The sequence below is a fragment of the Pan paniscus genome, chromosome 19 (genome assembly GCF_029289425.2).
Source record: "Pan paniscus chromosome 19, NHGRI_mPanPan1-v2.0_pri, whole genome shotgun sequence".
Taxonomy (NCBI): Eukaryota; Metazoa; Chordata; class Mammalia; order Primates; family Hominidae; genus Pan; species Pan paniscus.
In genome coordinates, this window is record NC_073268.2 from 79,647,864 (window position 1) to 79,670,848 (window position 22,985).

Genomic DNA, 22,985 nt, shown 5'->3' on the forward strand with positions numbered 1-22,985 from the left:
GGCTCCCCCTCCCTCGCAGCCCCCCGCCCCAAGCCCCAGGTGTGCCGGCCGCCCTGAGCCTCTCCAGCACCTCCCGGAGGCGCCTGCAAGACACCTAAGGTCCCCGCCTCCCTCCTCTCCCCCCCGCCACACCCCTACCCCCAGCAGGCGACGTCCCCGCCCCTCGACCATGGCCTGGTGAAGAAGCCGGCCAGGCCCGATCAGCCCCATCCCCGCCGCACGAGCGGCGCCTGCGGACAGCTCCTGGGGCCCCGGCCTTGTCACTCCGGAGGCGGGAGGCTCCGGGGGGTCGGGCTGGGAAGATCGAGCCGGAGGCCGCTAGGCTCCCAGGCCCCGGCCGAGGCTGCGCGGCCGCACGGTGGGCAGGCTCGGGTGTTCCGGCAAACTGCCGGGTCCCCATCTTCAAAAGAGAGGAGGCCCTTTCTCCAGCTTCCTCTGCGGGAGCCGGACCCAGCCCCATCCCGCCACCCCCGGGCTGCACCTCGGCCCCTCCCCGGCCCGCGCCCCTGCCCGGGGCGGGCCAGGAACCTCGGCCCGCGCCGCGGGGGACTTTGGAGCGGAGGAGGAAGCGCGGCGGGGCGGGGGCGGGGGTGTGTCGGGTTTTATAACCCGCAGGGCGGCCGCGGCGCAGGAGAGGGGGCAGCGCCGAGCACCGCGCACCGCGTCATGGGGGCCGCCTCGGGCCGCCGGGGGCCGGGGCTGCTGCTGCCGCTGCCGCTGCTGTTGCTGCTGCCGCCGCAGCCCGCCCTGGCGCTGGACCCCGGGCTGCAGCCCGGCAACTTTTCTGCTGACGAGGCCGGGGCGCAGCTCTTCGCGCAGAGCTACAACTCCAGCGCCGAACAGGTGCTGTTCCAGAGCGTGGCCGCCAGCTGGGCGCACGACACCAACATCACCGCGGAGAATGCAAGGCGCCAGGTGGGCGCCCGGGCCCGGGCGGGGGCGGGGCGGGGCCGCGGCGGCCAATCACAGCACGCGGCCGGCTTGTGGGGCGGGCAGGCTGGCGCCCCCGACCCGAACCCCACCCCGACCCCCGACCCTCGCCCCGACAGTCAGCCGCGGGGCCCGAGCGCCGGGCTGCGCGCACGGCCTGCGCTCCCAGCATGCACGAGTTGGATGGATGAGGCTGGCTGCTCCCAGGCCGCGCCCGCCTTCGCCGAAGGTGCTGGGCTTGGCTCTGGGGCCCCCGCGCTCTCGGGCAGCTGCCTTCTCACCTCCGGACGCTGTCGCTGTCACCGTCACCGCACTGCACTGTCCATCCACCCTCCACTCGCCCGGCCTCTTTTCTGGTCCCAATTTCTGCTCCACCATTCCCATGAGGCAGATTCCCTCCAGAAGGAGGAAGCGCGGCTTCTGCAAACTAAGGTCTCCCGTAGGGATCTCCCCAGGGCCCGGGCTCTGGAAGCCCTTGGCCTTCCTCCCCTCCCCCAGCACCGTGGCTTCTCCTCTATGGCGTGCATCTAAGCGGGGTCCTCCCTACACCCTCCCTGCCCTCCTGGTGCCCAATAGGAGGAAGCAGCCCTGCTCAGCCAGGAGTTTGCGGAGGCCTGGGGCCAGAAGGCCAAGGAGCTGTATGAACCGGTCTGGCAGAACTTCACGGACCCGCAGCTGCGCAGGATCATCGGAGCTGTGCGCACCCTGGGCTCTGCCAATCTGCCCCTGGCTAAGCGGCAGCAGGTGGGCTGAGGGCTGAGGCAGAGCTCGGGGGCGGCCTCCTAGTGCCCCATCGTGGGGGTCGGGGGAGAGCAGCCCGTCAGGGAGGGAGGGACCCTGGGATCCACATGGGCCCTGGCAGAAGGGAAAGCCCAGGTAAGCACAGAATGGCTTTCTGAGCATTGATTTTTCTTGGAGATGGGGTGGGGAGTTATTTTCTGTTAAAGGAAGCATTCTGGAGTAGGAAGCCAAATTCAAATACACTTCTCCCTAGGCTGGTTTATGAGCTTCTTTGGAAGAGTTGAGAAGGGCTGGGCGTGGTGGCTCAAGCCTGTAATCCCAGCACTTTGGGAGGCTGAGGTGGGCGCATCGCTTGAGCCCAGGAGTTCAAGACCAGCCTGGCCAACATGGCAAAACCTCGTCTCTACAAAAAAAAAAATAGCTGGGCTTGGTGGTGCGTGCACCTACAGTCCCAGCTACTCTTGAAACTGAGGGGGAAGGATCACCTGAGCCCAGGAGGTCAAGGCTACAGTGAGCTGTGATTGCACTACTGCACCCCAGCCTGCGTGACAGAGTGAGACCTCCCCCCAAAAAAAAGAGAGAGAGAAAAGGTTGAGAAAGACTGGGAAGTCACCAAAGCCAGAGAATGGGAGGGATCTGCCCTCACTGCAGGGTGGTGCCAAGCTGGGACTTGACCCTGACCCTGACTTTCAGGACTCCTGTCCCCCACTCCACAGGCTGCCTCCACTGGCAGGGGACTCGTGTGTTAGTGATCAGAAGTGCCCCGGTGCCACTGAGTGGCCTTGTCCAAGCTACATCCACTCTGTGGGCTCCTCCTTCTAGCAGCGAGGGGAGGGCAGATGTCCCAGGGGCTGGTCACTGGAGCATTCCTCCCCTCTGACTCCCCAGTACAACGCCCTGCTAAGCAACATGAGCAGGATCTACTCCACCGCCAAGGTCTGCCTCCCCAACAAGACTGCCACCTGCTGGTCCCTGGACCCAGGTACGGCCCTTGCAGCTCCCCTCTCGGCGGTGCCCTAGTGTTCCCACATTGCCCTGCCGCACTCCGGACCATGCAGTTGTGTAGGGTCTGTGGAGACAGCAGGTAAACCCAAAGGTGTTGCCCTCCAACTGGGGCTGGACGGTGCAGATACCCCCACGCCCTGCTTCTCTTGGCAAGTGGACTTCTGGAATCTCCAGCTGCAGCCCCCACTTTTGTGTGTACCTCGGCCTCTCCCATCACCCCTAGGCCTTCCTCCTGGCTGCCTGGTTTCCCCTTTCGTGGGTCCTCTCATGTTCCCCAGGAGCCCTCAGGCCAGGGACCCCTCGTGGCTTCCCCTTAAACCCCGCTCCAGCCCCCTTTACGAGCAGCTTCGAGGAAGGCACTCCATCCAATAGGCCGCTAAGTGTCTGTCTGGGTTTTGGCCTTTGGGTGTCCCCTTGGTGTCAACCACCTTAGGTGGTCATGTCTCTGGGGCAGGGGCCCTGCCTGGGTGTTTCTGTAGCTCCCAGCCCCCTCCCACCAGGCCTGTAGGTGGCCCCTGGCTCTGGGGGCACCGTGATGTTCAGGAAGCTGGTGGGAGCAGTGAGGACTGGTGCAGGCTCTGGTGAAGGCCGTTGCAGACTTCAACGTGGAGGCCTCCTCACCGACCCTGCCTGCCTGTGTCTCAGATCTCACGAACATCCTGGCTTCCTCGCGAAGCTACGCCATGCTCCTGTTTGCCTGGGAGGGCTGGCACAACGCTGCGGGCATCCCGCTGAAACCGCTGTACGAGGATTTCACTGCCCTCAGCAATGAAGCCTACAAGCAGGACGGTGAGCAGGCCTCTCCCTGTCCAGGAACCACGCCAGGTGTCCTCTCTCAGCTGTCTCCCCAGAGTCCCAGCCCAGAGTCAGGCAGAGCAGCTGGTATGACAATTCCAGCAGGCCCTGAGTTTCCCAGAAAGTGGAGGTGGGACTGGCCTGCACCCAGTGTGCCTGGACTTTGCTGCTGGCCTGCCCCACGTGGCCATCCTGCTGTCACTCCTGGCCCTGGTGCTCCTCTTTGCCTCTGGGAACCTCCAGGATCTGTTTAGCCGGCTGTAGCTAATTAGAAATTGTAGAGTGGCAACCCCCAAGCCAATTTTCCAGCTAGCTGCAGATCCACGGGCCTCGAGCCAGTGGAAGAGCCGACTTACAGCTGAGAGGCTGAGGTCCGAGCCTTTGGCCTGAGCTACATACCTCACCCCCACGCCCCCAGGCTTCACAGACACGGGGGCCTACTGGCGCTCCTGGTACAACTCCCCCACCTTCGAGGACGATCTGGAACACCTCTACCAACAGCTAGAGCCCCTCTACCTGAACCTCCATGCCTTCGTCCGCCGCGCGCTGCATCGCCGATACGGGGACAGATACATCAACCTCAGGGGACCCATCCCTGCTCATCTGCTGGGTAAGGACCTGGCCTCGCCTCCACAGGAGTCCCACGGAAGTGTGGGTCCCGAGGTAGGGGTGGGGGATGTCCAGGATAAGGGAAGGTGGGTTGTGACCCTCACATCTCACATGTGTGGGGCATCATACTGTTTGCTTCACATGCAGGAGACCATTCGTGTTCCCACTTTACAGGTGGGGACCCTGAGGCTTAGGGTCGTGAGGGACTTAGTGGTCAGAGAGCTAGGGGCCAAACCAAAGGCTCTGGCCCTGGGTCCAGTGGGGGAGCCATCAGCCTAGCTCATGCCCAAGGAAACAAGCACTGTGGCCCTGCCTCAGGATTGAGTGGCTGGGACCTGGCACAGCCAGAAATGACAGTGGCAGCATCTTGCAGCCCCAGGACATGTGGCCCTCGGAGGAGTGTGGGTGGGACTGATGTGTGAGATTTCTGGCCCTAAGCCAGGCCTGCAGCCCTTGAGGGCCCCAGGGTGCAGGTGCCGGCCCCAGGGTGCCACTCAGCGATGCATGGAGAAGCAGGCACAGCCAGGCAGGGAGCCAAGCTGTCCCCTTCCTTCCTTATCTAGGAGACATGTGGGCCCAGAGCTGGGAAAACATCTACGACATGGTGGTGCCTTTCCCAGACAAGCCCAACCTCGATGTCACCAGTACTATGCTGCAGCAGGTAAGCTCTGGGCTCAAGCCTGGGGTGGCGGGGGTGGGGGGTGGGGCGCAAAAAGAGGGAGTCAGAGATGGGCACAGGGGCGGGAAGGTGTCGGGTACTGAGCAGCAGCCTGGTGTGTCTGTAGGAGCAGTGAGCTGGGGTCGGCCCCCTCAGTGAGGTGCCAGCTCCTCCCTCCAGGCTCCACAGTGGCAGGATGAGAGCAGCAACGCACTTTCACTCATCTGCTGTGGGCAGTGAGGGCCCTGCCTCTGGGAATGGTGGCCACAGAGCAGAGAAGCTTTCATGCACAGGGAGTTGACCCGAGATGGGGACCCCAGCCCTGTCCCCAGGCCAGCCAGAGTGGGCTCCCCCTGACCTGGCTCCACACCCCGCCTCCAGGGCTGGAACGCCACGCACATGTTCCGGGTGGCAGAGGAGTTCTTCACCTCCCTGGAGCTCTCCCCGATGCCTCCCGAGTTCTGGGAAGGGTCGATGCTGGAGAAGCCGGCTGACGGGCGGGAAGTGGTGTGCCACGCCTCGGCTTGGGACTTCTACAACAGGAAAGACTTCAGGTCCAGACATGGGAAGAGCACGTTCTGGGGTTCCCCGGTTCTGGGGCCCGGGGAAAGGCAGGCATCCCAGGCGCGGGGAAGCTGGTTCCCAGGCCTGCCTCTACCCTACCCCAGCACTGGTTGGAGGCTGGGTCTGTTCCAGGGCTAGGAGGTATAGGAGGCCTATTAGTCCACCTTCCCTGGCAGCTTTGACAAATAGTCACCTCTGTACCTTGGAATGGAGGAAGAAGGCCCAAGTGGTGGTGAGCCAGGGCAGGGTAAAGAATTTGCTTGTTTCTGCCAGGCACGGTGGTCACACCTGTAATCCCAGCACTTTGGGAGGCCGAGGCGGGTGGATCACCTGAGGTCAGGAGTTTGAGACCAGCCTGGCCAATATGGCGAAACCCCGTCTCTACTAAAAATACAAAAATAAATTAGCCAGGGGTGATGGCGGGTGCCTGTAATCCCAGCTACTCAGGAGGCTGAGGCAGGAGAATCTCTTGAACCCGGGAGGCGGAGGTTGCAGTGAGCTGAGAATGTGTCACTGCACTCCAGCCTGTGCAAAAGAGTGGGACGCTGTCTCAAAAAAAAAAAAGAAAAAAAGAAGTTGCTTGTTTCTACTGCGGCTTCATGCCCCAGGGCAGCTCCCTCCTCATTCCAGTCTTTCAGGTGCCAATCTGCCCTGTGCCCTGGCCCTGCCCTGTTCTGCCCGTCCGTCACTCTCACCCTTGCCCTCTCTACGCCCCAGGATCAAGCAGTGCACACGGGTCACGATGGACCAGCTCTCCACAGTGCACCATGAGATGGGCCATATACAGTACTACCTGCAGTACAAGGATCTGCCCGTCTCCCTGCGTGGGGGGGCCAACCCCGGCTTCCATGAGGCCATTGGGGACGTGCTGGCGCTCTCGGTCTCCACTCCTGCACATCTGCACAAAATCGGCCTGCTGGACAATGTCACCAATGACACGGGTATGGGAGGGCTGAGAGGCCCCCACCCAGCCTCACCTGAACCCCGCTCCACCCCACAGCAGGACCTCACTTGCCCCACTCAGCTCTGCCCTTCTTTCTGCCTCCCGGCCCCAGGTCAGGCAGGGTTCGGGATCCTCCTAGAGCCTCACGGTGCACACTGCGCCCAGCTCAGCACACCTGGGGGTCCTCTTCCAAGCAGGGCCCAGGGTCTCGAGGGCCAGCCTTAACTTCTCTGCATCTCCCTGGCCTCACTTCCTGCTGCCCCCCCAGCCCCCACTCTTAGGGGACCCTCTTCTCCCTCTGACCTCTCCCCTCTCCTTTCATCTCATCTCCCAACAGAAAGTGACATCAATTACTTGCTAAAAATGGCACTGGAAAAAATTGCCTTCCTGCCCTTTGGCTACTTGGTGGACCAGTGGCGCTGGGGGGTCTTTAGTGGGCGTACCCCCAATTCCCGCTACAACTTCGACTGGTGGTATCTTCGGTGAGAGGAGGGATAGAAAAGCCTTCGCCCCAGCTAGCCCTCCCCAGCCTCCTGGACAGCCAGGCGCCTCCTGCCCCAGCCAGTTCTAGCCTCTCCTCTCTAATGATGTCCCCCGCTGTGACCCACCGCCTTCTCCTTTCCTGCCTGAAACTCCCTCTTCCAGGAAGTCTTCCTGGAAGACTTCCTCAGTTCCTCAGGATGGGGAAGGGTTGCCGGGTGGAAATGCCTTTTCTACAAAAGCTAACTCCATCTGTTTGCAACCTCTAGGCCCTAAGACAATTTAACCATCCTTTTCCAGAACCAAGTATCAGGGCATCTGTCCTCCTGTGACCCGAAACGAAACCCACTTTGATGCTGGAGCTAAGTTTCATGTTCCAAATGTGACACCATACATCAGGTATTAGCACCCCCACCCCACCCACCCCCAGTACTGTTACACCCTCAATCCACTTCTCCTCCTGTGATCCTAGCTGCCTCATCCCCAGGGCTTGTCCCCATGCTCCTCCAGACCTCAAAGGCCTGGAGTTAGAGTGGCCCACTCTCCTGAGCCTGTCTTGGGTCTCCCTTCTCCCCCAAGATAGCTTCTGGTCCAGCCTCTGCCCTGCAGGAAGCTGGATGGTGCCTGGGTAAGGAACCCCTGTTCCTGGCCCCCCATGATCTTCCCTGACTCCCACCCTGTGCCTGCAGGTACTTTGTGAGTTTTGTCCTGCAGTTCCAGTTCCATGAAGCCCTGTGCAAGGAGGCAGGCTATGAGGGCCCACTGCACCAGTGTGACATCTACCAGTCCACCAAGGCAGGGGCCAAGCTCCGGTGTGTGGTGGGAAGCCGGGGGAAGTGGGAGGCAGAGAGGAGCGGCTGGCAAAGGGTGTGGCAGGAGGTGTCTGGCTGCTCTGATGGGGTGGGGGGCACCAACCACAGAGCTGGACTGATGTGGATGCCTGTCTCCTGGCTATCTCGTCAAGTATTTATTGAGTGGGCCTTCTGGCTGGCATGGGGCGAGACAAATGCCCCCTGCCACTATCAGAGAGATCCCAGGCCCCAGGGTCTTATTGCCACAGTTTCTGCAGTCCATTGGGGGGCGGAAGTGGCCAGGGGCATGTGGGCCGGGGTCCAGGAGCAGACTCCAGCCTGAGTCCCCTGTGCCCATGGTACCCACTCTGCCCACCAGGAAGGTGCTGCAGGCTGGCTCCTCTAGGCCCTGGCAGGAGGTGCTGAAGGACATGGTCGGCTTAGATGCCCTGGATGCCCAGCCACTGCTCAAGTACTTCCAGCCAGTCACCCAGTGGCTGCAGGAGCAGAACCAGCAGAACGGCGAGGTCCTGGGCTGGCCCGAGTACCAGTGGCACCCGCCGTTACCTGACAACTACCCGGAGGGCATAGGTAAAGCCCTGAGTGAGGGTGGTGTGGGGCTAAGGTGGGTCCTCAACTCTGGGCTTGGCCCAGGCCCCAGGTTCCTGGTCAGCTCCTACCAGCTGAGCCCTGGTACCCTGTCCTGGAGGGCCAGGCAGCCCCCCAAGCTCATCAGCAGGGCCTGCGAGTGGGGACAGGCATGTCTTTCCCCCAGCATCCTAGAGAGGGTGTGCTCAGACCTGAGGGCCCCTCCCCTTCCAGAGGAAGCCAGGCACAAGGCTCTGTGAGGTCACACTGCGGGCTCCACTCTTATTGGCCAGGGGACGGTAGCTGCAGGACTCTGCTCTCCTGCGGCCATGGGCCAGGGTTGGGCTACTGCAGGACTTCCCAGCCTCCTCTTCCTGCTGCTCTGCTACGGGCACCCTCTGCTGGTCCCTAGCCAGGAGGCACCCCGACAGGTGACAGTCACCCATGGGACAAGCAGCCAGGCAACAACCAGCGGCCAGACAACCACCCACCAGGCGACGGCCCACCAGACATCAGCCCAGAGCCCAAGTGGGACCATGCAGGGGAGGGGCAGGGTGCCAGGGGTGGGAGAGGCGGGGCCGGGTAGGGACAGGGGCAGGGTACAAGGGAGTGGGAGAGGGATAATGGCTTCTGGTGAGACCACAAACCTGGAGAGGGGAGGCAGAGGTTTGTCTGTTTCCCTGCACTCTGTCCCACAGACCTGGTGACTGATGAGGCTGAGGCCAGCAAGTTTGTGGAGGAATATGACCGGACATCCCAGGTGGTGTGGAACGAGTATGCCGAGGCCAACTGGAACTACAACACCAACATCACCACAGAGACCAGCAAGATTCTGGTGGGAGCCACCTCCCCACCCCCAAACCTGAGCATGTGCACACACACAGAGATGCTGTCCCGCTCACCACACAGTGGGGCTGCCACCACATTTTAAATTGAATATTTAAAACAATACTCAATTTCGGGCCGGGCGCGGTGGCTCACGCCTGTAATCCCAGCACTTTGGGAGGGGGAGGCAGGCGGATCACGAGGTCAGATCAAGACCATCCTGGCTAACACGGTGAAACCCCATCTCTAGTAAAAATACAAAAATTAGCCGGGTGTGGTGGCGGCCACCTGTAGTCCCAGTACTCAGGAGGCTGAGGCAGGAGAATGGCGTGAACCCGGGAGGCAGAGCTTGCAGTGAGCCGAGATGGCACCACTGCACTCCAGCCTGGGCGACAGAGTGAGACTCCATCTAAAAAAAAAAAAAACAAAACTCAATTTCAGATTTTGATGAACATTTACTCAATGCCTGAGCAATTCTTCTTTCCTTAAAAATCAGTCTCTGGGAGGCCTAGGTGGGAGGATCACTTGAAGCCAGGAGTTGGAGACTAGCCTGGGCAACATAGCAAGATCCCATCTCTATTCAAACAAACAAATAAACAAAAATCAATCTCTAGTAACAGAATAATTTGTACATAAATAAGTGGTGCTCAAGTCGTTTTTTAAAAGATTGAAAGCCTCTGTTTGTCTCCTCTACAAAAGGGGCTACACTTCCTCTTTACCCTCATTCCCTGCCTGTTTGGCTGAGCACAAATTATGCCACTGAGCCACACACTGTTACTGTTCCTTGGCACTTTGATCTGTTGCCTCATCTTTTTCTCAACAGCCTTGCAAAATTGGTGAGCTTATTCCCATTTTACAGATGGGATTTGATATTAACTCTGAGGTTCAGAAAGGCCACAGAGCTAATACCAAGCTGGCTCCTTCCTAAGGGCCTTTAAGACACTCGGGGGTCTTCTCTTCTCTGCCCCTGCCTGGATATGTGTTGCTTGACCGCAGGCATCCAGGGAGGGTGAGTACTGCATCCAGGACGTTATCAGCGTCCAGTTTGCGGAGAGTCTTATAGGCAAAGGTTGCAACTTAATCCCACTGCCCCCTCACCACCACCTCCAGCCCTCAGCTCCCACTTGGGGCTTCCCACTCAGAGTCTGCTCTGCAGCTCCTGGGCCCTGTGACACCATCCCCCTGTGCCCTCAGCTGCAGAAGAACATGCAGATAGCCAACCACACCCTGAAATACGGCACCCAGGCCAGGAGGTTTGATGTGAACCAGTTGCAGAACACCACTATCAAGCGGATCATAAAGAAGGTTCAGGACCTAGAACGGGCAGCGCTGCCTGCCCAGGAGCTGGAGGAGGTGTGTGGCTCGCAAGGTACAGGGAGAAGGGAATCCTGGGGCAGTGAGCCCAACACAGGGTCTGGCCTGGCCTTCGCACTGCTTCCTCATTGTATCAAGTCATGGCATCTGCCATGCGATGTGCACCTCAGAACTGCTGAGAGGGCAGTGCTCCCCAGCTCCCTGGCTCCCCACCCGCCAGCCCATGGGGCCTGGGGGCAGTGCAGGCCCCAGAGAGACCAAGTGCAAAGGAGTACAGCTCATTGCCTCTCCTTCCTCCTGCAGTACAACAAGATCCTGTTGGATATGGAAACCACCTACAGCGTGGCCACTGTGTGCCACACAAATGGCAGCTGCCTGCAGCTCGAGCCAGGTGAGAGCTCATGTGCAGGCTGAGTGAGAGGCAAGGGCTGGGACTGGCATGGGGCCCGGGGGTGCTGGGTGAGAGCACAGAGTTGGGCTCCCCTCGCTCTTGGGGTCAGCGTGCCCAGGAAATGCCCTTTCTTGTTTTCCACGAGGGGGGCTTCTCTGCCCCACTGAGAGCCGGTACCTACTTCATACCACGCCCCGATCAGCTGCCCCTCCCTCAGAACCGCCCTCTGCTTAAGGGTGTCCACTCTCTCCTGTCCTCTCTGCACGCCGCCCCTCAGAGCAGCGGGATCTCAAAGTTGTATTTCATGGGCTTGGACTCCAAATGGGGGGAACTCGGGGACACTAGCTCCCCCCGGCCTCCTTTTGTGATCCTGCCCTTGACTTCCTCACCTTCTCTGTCTTTCCTGAGCCCCTCTCCCAGCATGTGACTGATAAGGAAATTGAGTCACACAGCCCCTGAAAGCGCCCGACTAGAACCTGAGCCTCTGATTCCTTTCACTTCCCTCCCCCACCCTGCCACTTCCTGCTGGATAGAAGTAGACAGCTCTTGACCATCCTCTTTTCTCCCCACTGGCTGGTCCTTCTTACCCCAGCCCGTTTGAAAGAGCTCACCCCCGACACAAGGACCCACACACAGATACCTCCCAGCTCCCTCTCAACCCACCCTTTCCAGGGTTGGAGAACTTGAGGCATAAACATTCTTCCATGAGGAATCTTCACCCAGAAATGGGTCTTTCTGGCCCCCAGCCCAGCTCCCACATTAGAACGATGACAAATAGAAGGGGAAATGGAAAATAAACAGGAGAAACGGTTTTCCCAGGACAGGGTTTGGCCTACAAGTTGTGGATGTGGGTACGCATGCCAAGTGTGAGGGGAGGCTGGCCGGGTGTGGTGGCTCATGCCTCTAATCCCAGCACTTTGGGAGGCCAAGGTCAGTAGATCACTTGAGGCCGGGAGTTTGAGACCAGCCTGGCCAACATGGTGAAACCCCATCTGTACTAAAAATACAAAAGTTAGCTGGGCGTGGTGGTAGATGCCTGTAGTCCCAGCTACTTGGGAGGCTGAGGCATGAGAATCGCTTGAGCCCAGCCTGGGCAATACAGCAAGACCCCGTCTCTACAAATAAAATACAAAAAATTAGTTGGATGTGGTGGTGCATGCCTGTAGTCCTAGCTGCTAGGGAGGCTGAGATGGAAGGATTGCTTGAGCCTGGGAGGTCAAGGCTGCAGTGAGCCATGATGGCGCCACTGCACTCCAGCCTGGGCGACAGAGTGAGACCCTGTCTCAAAAAAAAAAAAAAAAAAAAAAAGAAGGAAAGGAGAGAGACTCAAGCACGCCCCTCACAGGACTGCTGAGGCCCTGCAGGTGTCTGCAGCATGTGGCCCCAGGCCGGGGACTCTGTAAGCCACTGCTGGAGAGCCACTCCCATCCTTTCTCCCATTTCTCTAGACCTGCTGCCTATACAGTCACTTTTATGTGGTTTCGCCAATTTTATTCCAGCTCTGAAATTCTCTGAGCTCCCCTTACAAGCAGAGGTGAGCTAAGGGCTGGAGCTCAAGCCATTCAACCCCCTACCAGATCTGACGAATGTGATGGCCACATCCCGGAAATATGAAGACTTGTTATGGGCATGGGAGGGCTGGCGAGACAAGGCGGGGAGAGCCATCCTCCAGTTTTACCCGAAATACGTGGAACTCATCAACCAGGCTGCCCGGCTCAATGGTGAGTCCCTGCTGCCAACATCACTGGCACTTGGGTCCCTTCATTTTCCTCAAAGAGGTGCTGTGAAACCCCAAGCCTAGGAAAAGGTAGATCCCTGGAGGAGGCAGGTAATGAGGTGTTGGGAGAGCCTGGCTGTGTCCCCTCTGTAGGCTATGTAGACGCAGGGGACTCGTGGAGGTCTATGTACGAGACACCATCCCTGGAGCAAGACCTGGAGCGGCTCTTCCAGGAGCTGCAGCCGCTCTACCTGAACCTGCATGCCTACGTGCGCCGGGCCCTGCACCGTCACTATGGGGCCCAGCACATCAACCTGGAGGGGCCCATTCCTGCTCACCTGCTGGGTAAGGGCACATGTCGGGCCTTGAGGAGGGTAAAGACGGACCACAGTGTGAGTGAGGGTTGGGACAGGTCTGACTAGAGGGTACGAGCAGGCTGGGGACTGAGAGACTCCAGCCCTGGTGGGGGAAGGTTGCCCAGGCTGGAGGGGGGTGGGCGCTGGGAGTGGGGAGCCCCCCACTTGCATCTGGTGCCACATTCACTGCAGATCTATGTCGGGCAAGTCACCATGGATAGGGGGAAGAAGTTAATAATCTTGTCCAGGAGACCACGGCACCCATCACGACACTGTGTGATCTTAGAGGGCGAGGAAGAGGCTGTGAGTGGGAGCTGGGGAGGCTTTGCCAAGAGGTGGCCTGTGAGCAGGGCCTCGGAAGATGACAGGGTTTGACAGATGGGAAGTGGGGGTTGAGAGGACAGACGCAGTGTTCAGGCCAAGGGAACTGGAACAAAGAAGAACCTGAGAATGTAAATCTACTTCAACCCTGGACCCTCCTTTGCCAAGGGCTGCAATCTCAGATGCCCTGAATGTGTGAAGTAGGCGGTGAGGACAGTAAGGGATGGTAGGGAGTAAGGCAAAGCAGAGGCTACTGGTTCTCTGTCCCTGATGGGCTGTTAGGAACACTTTCCTGGAGCAGAGAGACCAGACAGGCCCTCAGACCATTTAGAAACTATAAGGGAGGCCCCAGAGGACGGCCTGGCTGTGGGTCTAGCTCCCACACAGGCTGGGAGTCCAGCCCTCTTCAGCCCCTCTCTGGTGAGACCAAAGAACATCTGGTGATGTCACAGTGGATGTCAGTTCACCAACTGGGAAACACAGGCCCCAGGAAGAAAAGCAACATGCCCAGCGTGGCCTGGGAGCTGGGGCAGAGCTGGCCTTAGAACTCAGCCCCTGACAATTGGTAAAAGGGGAAAGGGGAGCAACCTAACACTGATGCGCTCTCTCTCTCTCTCTCTCTGGCTCTCTCCCTGGCTCTCTCCCTCTTCTCTCTCATGTTCTCTCCATCACTCATCGCTCTAACCCTTTCTCACTGGTTTGCACTTTAGACTTCATCTGATGTCAGCCGAAGCTTCCCCTCACTTGGCTAGGAAAGAGCCTTGAGTCCAAATCTGTTTCTGAGCCTTCCATTCATCCTGAGTTTCTTCCTTTTCCTCTGTCGTGGAGAACTAGGCTCTTTTCTTACACTAAACTCAGAGGCATCAGCCTCTCCTGAAGGAGACGGCTGGTTCCTGTCAGAGTTGCTGAGCTGCAGACACCGACCTCAGGTGGTGTGGAGGGGACATGGCAGAGTGGCTGGTGAAGAGAGCAGCCTGCCAGCCTTTCAATCCCAGCCCTGCCACTTAGGAGCCGTGGGCCCCCGGCGGAGGGGGGGGGTCACTTAACTCTCCAGCCTGTTTCCTTTACTAGCCAATGGGAATCGTGACAGTACCTGGGTGCAGACAGTATTAAAAGTGAATTCATACAATGTTCTTGGTGCAGAGCCAATAAGAGGTGGCCACCGGGGTGTAGGTGTTCTGGGGACCTGTAATGTCCTCACATGTCAGCAGTTGCTAGTCACATTGGTCTCCACTGCTCACGGACAGTGAAGACCACCTGGATTCCCTGATAACCAGCAAGGCCCCCACCTAGAGCCAGGCAGTAACGACCTACTGGGTTGGGCTGGATATGCACACCAAAGATGATGTGTGCCTCAAAGCTTGCAAACAGTAGGTGCTCAAGAAATGCCACTATGATTAGCAGGACTGGGATCTGGAGCGCTCTTCCTGCAGGATGGCATTGAGCCTAAGTAACATTTGTCTTTCCTCTCTCTGCCATCCCCCACACTCGCCTCCAGGGAACATGTGGGCGCAGACCTGGTCCAACATCTATGACTTGGTGGTGCCCTTCCCTTCAGCCCCCTCGATGGACACCACAGAGGCTATGCTAAAGCAGGTCCGCACCAGCCCAGGGGCAGGGAGGCCCCGCCGGGATGGGAGGGGCCCTCTGATTCAGGAGTGCCCTCCAGTTTAGCCCTCCCCCGGGATCCCCACGGCAGCACGCAGTCTGTCCCCGGAACCCCCAGTTTGGGCAGAACTCCCTCTGCTTGCAGGGCTGGACACCCAGGAGGATGTTTAAGGAGGCTGATGATTTCTTCACCTCCCTGGGGCTGCTGCCCGTGCCTCCTGAGTTCTGGAACAAGTCGATGCTGGAGAAGCCAACCGACGGGCGGGAGGTGGTCTGCCACGCCTCGGCCTGGGACTTCTACAACGGCAAGGACTTCCGGTACATCCAGCTAGGGCTCAGGCCTCGTTCCTGAGCCCCACGGGCAAGGGAAATGAGCCAAGCAAAGGGTCCACTACTGTCCCCCAGCTGGAGCCAGCAGGGCAGGATGGGGACAGGGCCAGAGTTTGGGACTGAGTGTCTAGAGAGGCGTTGGCTTCTGGCAGGAAAACCCCATCCGCCTGATGGGGACTTCTGAAGCACGCAACAGCTCTGTCAGCCTGGCCGCTGGGAAGTGCTCAAGGTCCCAGTCCTGGGTTTGAGCATGGTAGGCTGCCCCGCCTCCCTCCTTGGGAGCAGCCCCTGCATGGAGCTGGCCTCTCCCTGGGGGCACATGCTGTGACACAGGGAGGCACACGAGGATGTTGGGGGCTCTGTACAGATCCACACGAGGATGTTGGGGGCTCTGTACAGATCCACTCTCACCCCTGACAGGCTCAGAAGCTGCCTTCCTTGGAGAATGGCGTTTTAGTTACCTATTGCTGTGCAACCAAGCACCCCAGAGCTTAGCCTTACGAAACAACCAGTTGATTTTGCTTATGATTTTATGTGCCAGGAATGCAGGCAGTACACAGTTGAAATGGCCTTTCTCTACAGGGCCCCCTCTGTTGGGGGCAGCTCTCACAGCCGGGATGGCTCAATGGGGGCCATACGTCCAGAGCCCCAGTTCTGGCTGTCGGTTGAGGTGCTCGGTTTTTCCCATGTGGCAGATGCTGGGGCACATGTTCCCACTGGCCTCTTGGCTCACATGTTGGGTGCTTGGGGTGAGATGGCTGGAATGGCTGGAGGTGGGTCAGGCATCTCTCCAGGCTAGCTCGGGCGCCCTCCCAGCGTGGAATCTGAGGTGGGCAGATTTACCTGGCAGCCAGCTTCCCCCACAGCAACTACTGACGCAGCCAGTTCTCAAGGCTAGGTCCAAAACTGGCCCAGAGTCACTTCTGCCATGTTTTATTGGCTAGAACAAGTCACAAGTTCACCCAGATTCAAGAGAAGAGAAAAAAGTCCCTCCCACTTGGGAGAAGTGGCAAAGACCGTCTGTCACAGCTGAAGAAGTGTCTCTTACAAGGAGAACAGACACGGGGAGCCTGAAACAAAACCCGATGGGATTCCCTGGGCTGTGCAGGCCCTTCCAGGCATGAGGACTCAGCCACAGGGCTGAGAGGAGACAGGATCTGGGGGATGAGAGCCCTTGTGGGGTCTTCCCTTTTATGGGGAGTCAGAGGAGAAGCTGGATAGACCCCAGCCTTGTTGTGGCCAGGATGCTGGGCAGCTCTTCCTTCCCCCTCCCCGATGAGAATGACAGAAAACCAGGATTCACCTGAGCCAAAAGGCTTCCAGTTAGATCCAAGAGAGAATTGCCCGCAGTTTGAATTGGTTTGCTAAACAACAAGGAAGGGCTGGGTGCGGTGGCTCACACCTGTAATCTCAGCACTTTGGGAAGCCGAGGCAGGAGGTCTGCTTGAGCTCAGGAGTTCGAGACCATCCTGGGCAACATAGCGAGACCCCATTTCATAAAAAATAAATAAGTAAATGAGAACAAGGAAGGACTGACGAGAGACGGTAGAACCTTCTGGTTTGGGCAGCTCTGCAGCTGCCATTCATCCTGGCCATAAGAATTCTTGGGGTGAATAAGTTTGTCGCTGTTGGGCCGCATGAGATGCAGAATCGCCCACTCTCACCCCTGACAGAAACAGTTGTTTCCTTCAAGGAGCCTCCGTCTTGGGAGATAAAGCATGTGTACATGGGAACCCACTGGCCACACATTCTCTAGAAAGTTCACAATGTCCCAGTGCCTCTAGAGCAAGCACTTTGTACAGTCAGAAAGCAACAGGTGGTGGGGGCTGGAGTCATTCAGGAAAATGGGAGGCAGAGGAATGGCCTGAATGGCCTGATGCTAGGGGCTTCTGCCCCCAGATTCCCTCTTAAGCACACTCAGTGGTTGCCCTTCCCCTCCCTCCCCACAGTGCTGTGTCCCCTGCATGCTGCAGTGCTGGGGTCTGCCCTGGGTGTAGCAAGGCCCACTCTTCCCTTATGCCCAGGGCTTCTCACTGTCCTCTCCCAACACCCTCTCCCCCACTCCACTATTCCTAGGATCAAGCAGTGCACCACCGTGAACTTGGAGGACCTGGTGGTGGCCCACCACGAAATGGGCCACATCCAGTATTTCATGCAGTACAAAGACTTACCTGTGGCCTTGAGGGAGGGTGCCAACCCCGGCTTCCATGAGGCCATTGGGGACGTGCTAGCCCTCTCAGTGTCTACGCCCAAGCACCTGCACAGTCTCAACCTGCTGAGCAGTGAGGGTGGCAGCGACGGTGAGAGAGAAGCGGGAGGCCCTGGTGGGCTGAGGACCAAGAAAGGGTGGTGAGCTTGGGAGGTGGGAAAGGGGCACTTAGTGGCCCATGGGCAGAGGTGTGGGGCAGAGCAATGGGAAGGAAGGGAGCCACCCAGACCATCCCAGGAGGCAGGTCACAGGGCCCAAAAGGTACAGCACCCCCACCCCTCCACCATCACAGGCACAGCAGGGCCAAGCCACTAGGACCCTGGGTCTGACAGCTGGGCTCCCTTCCCTTGCAGAGCATGACATCAACTTTCTGATGAAGATGGCCCTTGACAAGATCGCCTTTATCCCCTTCAGCTACCTCGTCGATCAGTGGCGCTGGAGGGTATTTGATGGAAGCATCACCAAGGAGAACTATAACCAGGAGTGGTGGAGCCTCAGGTTCTGGAACACTCCCACGGGATGCGGGCTGGGGGATCTCTGCGAGTGTCTGCATGTGCCTGGGTGTCTGGATGGGCCAGGGTAGGGGAGTGTGTGTGTGTGTGTGTACACTATTGTGTCTGTGCATATGATGTGTGTGGTGTAAGTGATGGGGAAAACGGGGTGATTGTGCACAGAGGCCCAGCATGCAGGAGAATGGGGTGCCCAGTATAGCCCCAAGTGCAGGGACCCTCCTTCAAGTCAAAAATGCCACCTCCAGCCTGGTTCTCCCCAAACTCATCTTCCAACATATATTCCCACTTGACAGGCTGAAGTACCAGGGCCTCTGCCCCCCAGTGCCCAGGACTCAAGGTGACTTTGACCCAGGGGCCAAGTTCCACATTCCTTCTAGCGTGCCTTACATCAGGTAACGGGAAAGGCAGGAGGGCGCATTGTGAGGGGCAGTACCCACAGCTTTGTGTTTCAACTGCGGCCACTGCCCGGTCCACAAGCTCTGCCAGTCAGGGCAGACCCGGGGAGCCGGCCGCACGGTGCAGGTGCCTGGGCCCACTCACCCACTGCCAAGGCTGATGGGTTTTTTCTTGAACATTCTTTTGATGAGAGTCTGTACCATCCAAACAGTTGAACACAGAAACTCAACCTAATAATTGGCTAATGGTTACCAGACCTTGGTTAAGTAGTTAACATTATAACCACAACTCATGGCTGGATCATGAGCTCTGCACTGTTTTGTTTTGCTTTTAAAACAAGACTGTGATTCTTTTACTATTATTGAACATTGTCTGCGATACAATTTGAATTGTACCTGGAAGCCCTTCTGGACACTAAAATGTAGGATTGGAGACCGGTTAAGGTGGGAGGCAGGGTTGCTGGGGCAAGTTACAGTCACAGGCTGGGGTCAGACAGAACTGGGTTCAAACCCCATCTCCATTACTTTGCTTCCTTGAGAAAATTCCTCAATTTCTGTGAGCTTCCATTTCCTGACCTGTGAACCCCATTTCACAGGATGCACGATGGCTAACTTCTTAGCATTCTGTCTCATACACAGCCTCCTCAGGGAGGGGTGGCCAGGACCCCACTATTCGTCACTCTCTAGTGGAATGTAGCTGCACACTAGGTCTGCAGGTCACATGGCCACAGATGAGTGTGCCCAATGCAGCCCCTCTCCTTCTGTGTGCCCCGGGAGAGCACTTGCTGAGGGCTAGCAAGGCTGTTTGTGATCCGGGAGGCTCCCTGGGAGGCTGGGGGCTAGAGAGACCTCAGGCTGGAGTTCCAGGTGCCCCCGGGCTACAGGTAGCCCAGGCCACCCCCAGAGGGCTGTGGCTGCCTCTGGCCCTGGCCTCCCGTGGTCCCTGGAAGCCCAGCAAGGGCAGGGCCCATGCCCACCTTGCCTCCTGGCACCTGGGATGATGCCAGCACATCATCAAGCGCTAATAACTGATTGTGGGATGGATGAAGTCTGTCCCCAGAGTCCAGGAAGAGGGCATCCCTGGAGCACCTCAGACAGGCCTGACCTAGACGGTGCTCCAGAGATGACACTTATGACAGGGCTCCCGCCTGCCTGCTGGAGTGGTCCCTGGGGTTCCCAGCTGGCGCTGGCTCTCACCCGGGAGCCAGCTGGTGTGATGGCTAGCTTCCCAGCTTAATGCAGACAATTCTCCAAACAGGGGTGGGCAAAGGAGACTTGGCTGCTCTAGAAAAACATTCCGGATTCTGGCCAGCAGCCTTCGCAAAGCACTTTTAGGAAAGACCAGGGAACTAGGTGGTACATGCTTGCACCCAGCATTCAAAGTGAGAGGCCTGTGCCACTGGCTCAGGACATTTAAAACCTCTTCAGACTTTAAGCTGGGGAGAATCCTCCAGCCTTGACTGGCAGATTTCTACCAGGGAATTCGTGATGCTTTGGATAAGATCATGTAGGACTGGCTTCCCTGCCCAGACCACCCTACCAGATCCACACGGCCCATTTGGCCACACCTTGCCACACACATATACCCCAGGGATGGAGACCTCACTGCCTCCAAAGCCACCTGCCAGATCTCTGAAGGGCTCTGCCCTGACCCCATGGAGCAGGCCCTCCTGAGTTGTGGAGGCAGCTCTGTGGGTGGGAGGCATCTACACAGGCACGGCTAGGAAGAGGCTCAGACAATGCTAAGAGCTGGGGTGAGGGAGCTCACCCTGATAGCTGTGGGCAGAGTTGGGGGGCCTTGGCTCTGCTGTGCGCATGTGACTTAGCACACATCACATGTGATGTGCAGAAGGGCCTGGGGCCCAGTGGCACAAGGCCCTCAACCAACTCTGCCCCGGGCCACGGCCTCGCTCTGCTCCAGGTACTTCGTCAGCTTCATCATCCAGTTCCAGTTCCATGAGGCACTGTGCCAGGCAGCTGGCCACACGGGCCCCCTGCACAAGTGTGACATCTACCAGTCCAAGGAGGCCGGGCAGCGCCTGGCGTGAGTGTCCTCCAGCCCTCCTTTGTTTCCATGCCCTGGGCCTTGAGGGGTCCGTCCACTGGAGCTTTTGTGGGAACACTTGCCATTTTGAGCCGGGAACCCCCACCTGCAGCGTGGGCCAGGCCTGATGTGCCATCTCCTTAGGCACCTGGAGCCCTGGGGCCCTGGGACAAGTTTCAGCTGGGAGTGGGTATGGAGAGTGGATGTCAGGTGGGGGCAAGAGGGGCCATGTCCTTCTAACTCTGCCTCCCTGTCTCATGCCTCCCCAGGACCGCCATGAAGCTGGGCTTCAGTAGGCCGTGGCCGGAAGCCATGCAGCTGATCACGGGCCAGCCCAACATGAGCGCCTCGGCCATGTTGAGCTACTTCAAGCCGCTGCTGGACTGGCTCCGCACGGAGAACGAGCTGCATGGGGAGAAGCTGGGCTGGCCGCAGTACAACTGGACGCCGAACTCCGGTACCGCCACCCACCCCACCTCCAGCCTTGGGCCTTAACCCCCTCCCCAGGCTGGGCAGCCATGCGGCTGACCTCGGAGCCTGGCCCTGCCCCGCACCCTTGCCCTGCCCCGCACCCTTGCCCTGCCCCGCACCCTTGCCCTGCCCCGCACCCTTGCCCTGCCCTGCACCCTTGCCCTGCCCTGCCCTGCCCTGCCCATGCTGTCTCGTTGCTTCCCACTCAGCTCGCTCAGAAGGGCCCCTCCCAGACAGCGGCCGCGTCAGCTTCCTGGGCCTGGACCTGGATGCGCAGCAGGCCCGCGTGGGCCAGTGGCTGCTGCTCTTCCTGGGCATCGCCCTGCTGGTAGCCACCCTGGGCCTCAGCCAGCGGCTCTTCAGCATCCGCCACCGCAGCCTCCACCGGCACTCCCACGGGCCCCAGTTCGACTCCGAGGTGGAGCTGAGACACTCCTGAGGTGACCCGGCTGGGTCGGCCCTGCCCAAGGGCCTCCCACCAGAGACTGGGATGGGAACACTGGTGGGCAACTGAGGACACACCCCACACCCCAGCCCACCCTGCTCCTCCTGCCCTGTCCCTGTCCCCCTCCCCTCCCAGTCCTCCAGACCACCAGCCGCCCCAGCCCCTTCTCCCAGCACACGGCTGCCTGACACTGAGCCCCACCTCTCCAAGTCTCTCTGTGAATACAATTAAAGGTCCTGCCCTCCCCATCTGAGTCTGTGTCCCTCACAGGGAAGCCAGGGACAGGGACAGGCTGCTTTCCTGCCTCCTGGCAGTCAAGTGGGTCCCGTTACTAGGTTTGTTCCTCCATCCTCCTTCAGGAGCCGGGGAGGATCCCCAGAGCTCTGCCCCAGCACCTCCTGGCGCTGGCGCCTGTCTTCCCTCCAGCCCAGGCAGCCGGCCACTGTCCTGCCACCGCAGGCAGCCCCTGTCTGGCCCAAGCACTGACCCACGCGGACTCTGGGAAGCAGACATCCTGGGCTGCTGGCCTCACATTTCCACTGGCAGTGGAGCCTTTCCCTGCTCCACAAATGGCCAGGTCCCCCCAGGGGAAGGCTTCCGGCTGTTATTGGCTGCCTCAGGGGGCGAGTACCTTGGAGGGCCTGCTTCAAGGAGGGTGCCCCCTGGAGGGCACACACCAGCCTAGTGCTTACCTTGGCTCCTGCCTGTACCAGCTCCATGACTCTCTGCTCGGGTGAACAGCCTTGGCTCTCAGACAGCCATTCTAACACTGCCAGTGCAGAGGGGCCTCAGACGCTGGAGTGTAGCAGTGGCTGCACCTGCACAGGGATTAGCTGCCAGCAGCCACCCTGCTGGCGTCCCAGCACACACCTCCTCACTCCCTGCATTGGAGGGAGTGTCATTTTGAGGGACATTTTTATGACTTTTATGTGTATGTTTATGTAGAAATTTGGAAAATACAGAAAACTGTAAAGAAAATAAAAGCCCTTTATATCAACGTCAAGAGATAAGCCCTGTTGACGTTTTGGTGTACAACTTGCCGGACTTCTCAGCACATGTGTATTTTAAATGGGATCACACCATATTTACAGTCATACATCCTTTTATCACTTCATACAACTAGATCTGTTTTTCTGATATTTAAATGCCAGACTTCAAACTTGGCCAATAGAAGTTGGTCCATTTGCTGGGGCCAGGGGCTCCCCAGCCACCCGGGCCCCTCTGTCAAACCCTCAGCCCTGAGTCTCTTCTGGGCTTTGCTGATGTCTTCACCCTAGCTAGGTCCATCTCCCAATATCTGTCCCTCTTAGTCCACAGCTTTTGCCCCCCAATCCAGGTGCCGTGCGTGTCTCTGTGTGTCCGTGTCTGTGTGTGTGTTGTACACAGGCTTGGCTGTTACAGGCCCGTTCTGTAAGGCAGGATGTGGGGCTGAGGTATTTTAGGATTGAAAGAGGGTGGAAGTTTATGATTACATAGGACAATGGAATTTATAAACATGTCCTCTAAATAGTTCCAAGCCATCTACCACTGAAGACTTCTTGAATTATCCCTTTTCCCAGCCTGTTTTGAAAGCTCTTTGTTTACCAGACAAAAGTCATCATCATATGACCCCCCTTTGCTTTTTTTTTTTTTTTTTAAGATGGAGTCTAGCTCTTGTTGCCCAGGCTAGAGTGCAGTGGTGTGATCTCGGCTCATTGTAACCTCCACCTCCTGGCTTTAAAGCGATTCTCCTGCCTCAGCCTTCCGAGTAGCTGGGATTACAGGCGCCCACCACCATGCCTGGCTAAATTTTTGTATTTTTAGTAGAGATGGGGTTTAATCATGTTGGCCAGGCTGGTCTCGAATTCCTGACCTCAGGTGATCCACCCACCTCGGCCTCCCAAAGTGCTGGAATTACAGGCATGAGCCACCATGCCTGGCCCCCGTTTCCTATTTTTATGAAC

General features: G+C 58.5%; 1 protein-coding gene across 6 annotated transcripts; it reads left to right on the plus strand.

Annotated features, from left to right (window-relative positions):
- The first annotated feature begins 193 nt into the window (after positions 1 to 193).
- Positions 194 to 21,288, plus strand: ACE (angiotensin I converting enzyme). Of its 6 annotated transcripts, XM_034942682.3 has the most exons (25): positions 194 to 915; positions 1,507 to 1,674; positions 2,560 to 2,653; positions 3,322 to 3,465; positions 3,890 to 4,081; positions 4,644 to 4,741; positions 5,120 to 5,292; positions 6,020 to 6,243; positions 6,583 to 6,727; positions 7,026 to 7,124; positions 7,415 to 7,537; positions 7,896 to 8,107; positions 8,803 to 8,939; positions 10,124 to 10,282; positions 10,547 to 10,634; positions 12,212 to 12,355; positions 12,505 to 12,696; positions 14,527 to 14,624; positions 14,782 to 14,954; positions 17,043 to 17,266; positions 17,529 to 17,673; positions 17,981 to 18,079; positions 20,004 to 20,126; positions 20,396 to 20,583; positions 20,807 to 21,288. In XM_034942682.3, the coding sequence occupies exons 1-25, from the start codon at positions 667 to 669 to the stop codon at positions 21,034 to 21,036; spliced, it is 3,921 nt and encodes a 1,306-aa protein (XP_034798573.2). In that variant the 5' UTR covers positions 194 to 666; the 3' UTR covers positions 21,037 to 21,288. The 6 variants fall into 6 exon arrangements, with proteins under 6 accessions (XP_034798573.2, XP_063454855.1, XP_054958177.2 ...); XM_063598785.1 differs by lacking the exon at positions 12,505 to 12,696 and having other exon boundaries at positions 550 to 915; XM_063598786.1 differs by lacking the exons at positions 194 to 915; positions 2,560 to 2,653 and having other exon boundaries at positions 1,537 to 1,674.
- The last annotated feature ends 1,697 nt before the right edge of the window (positions 21,289 to 22,985 follow it).

Coding starts and splice junctions, on each gene's coding strand:
- ACE (XM_034942682.3), top strand. CDS start 667: ATGGGGGCCGCCTCGGGCCGCCGGGGGCCGGGGCTGCTGCTGCCGCTG. Junction 7,538..7,895: donor AAGGCAGGGGCCAAGCTCCG/GTGTGTGGTGGG, acceptor TCTGCCCACCAG/GAAGGTGCTGCAGGCTGGCT. Junction 10,635..12,211: donor CTGCCTGCAGCTCGAGCCAG/GTGAGAGCTCAT, acceptor ACCCCCTACCAG/ATCTGACGAATGTGATGGCC.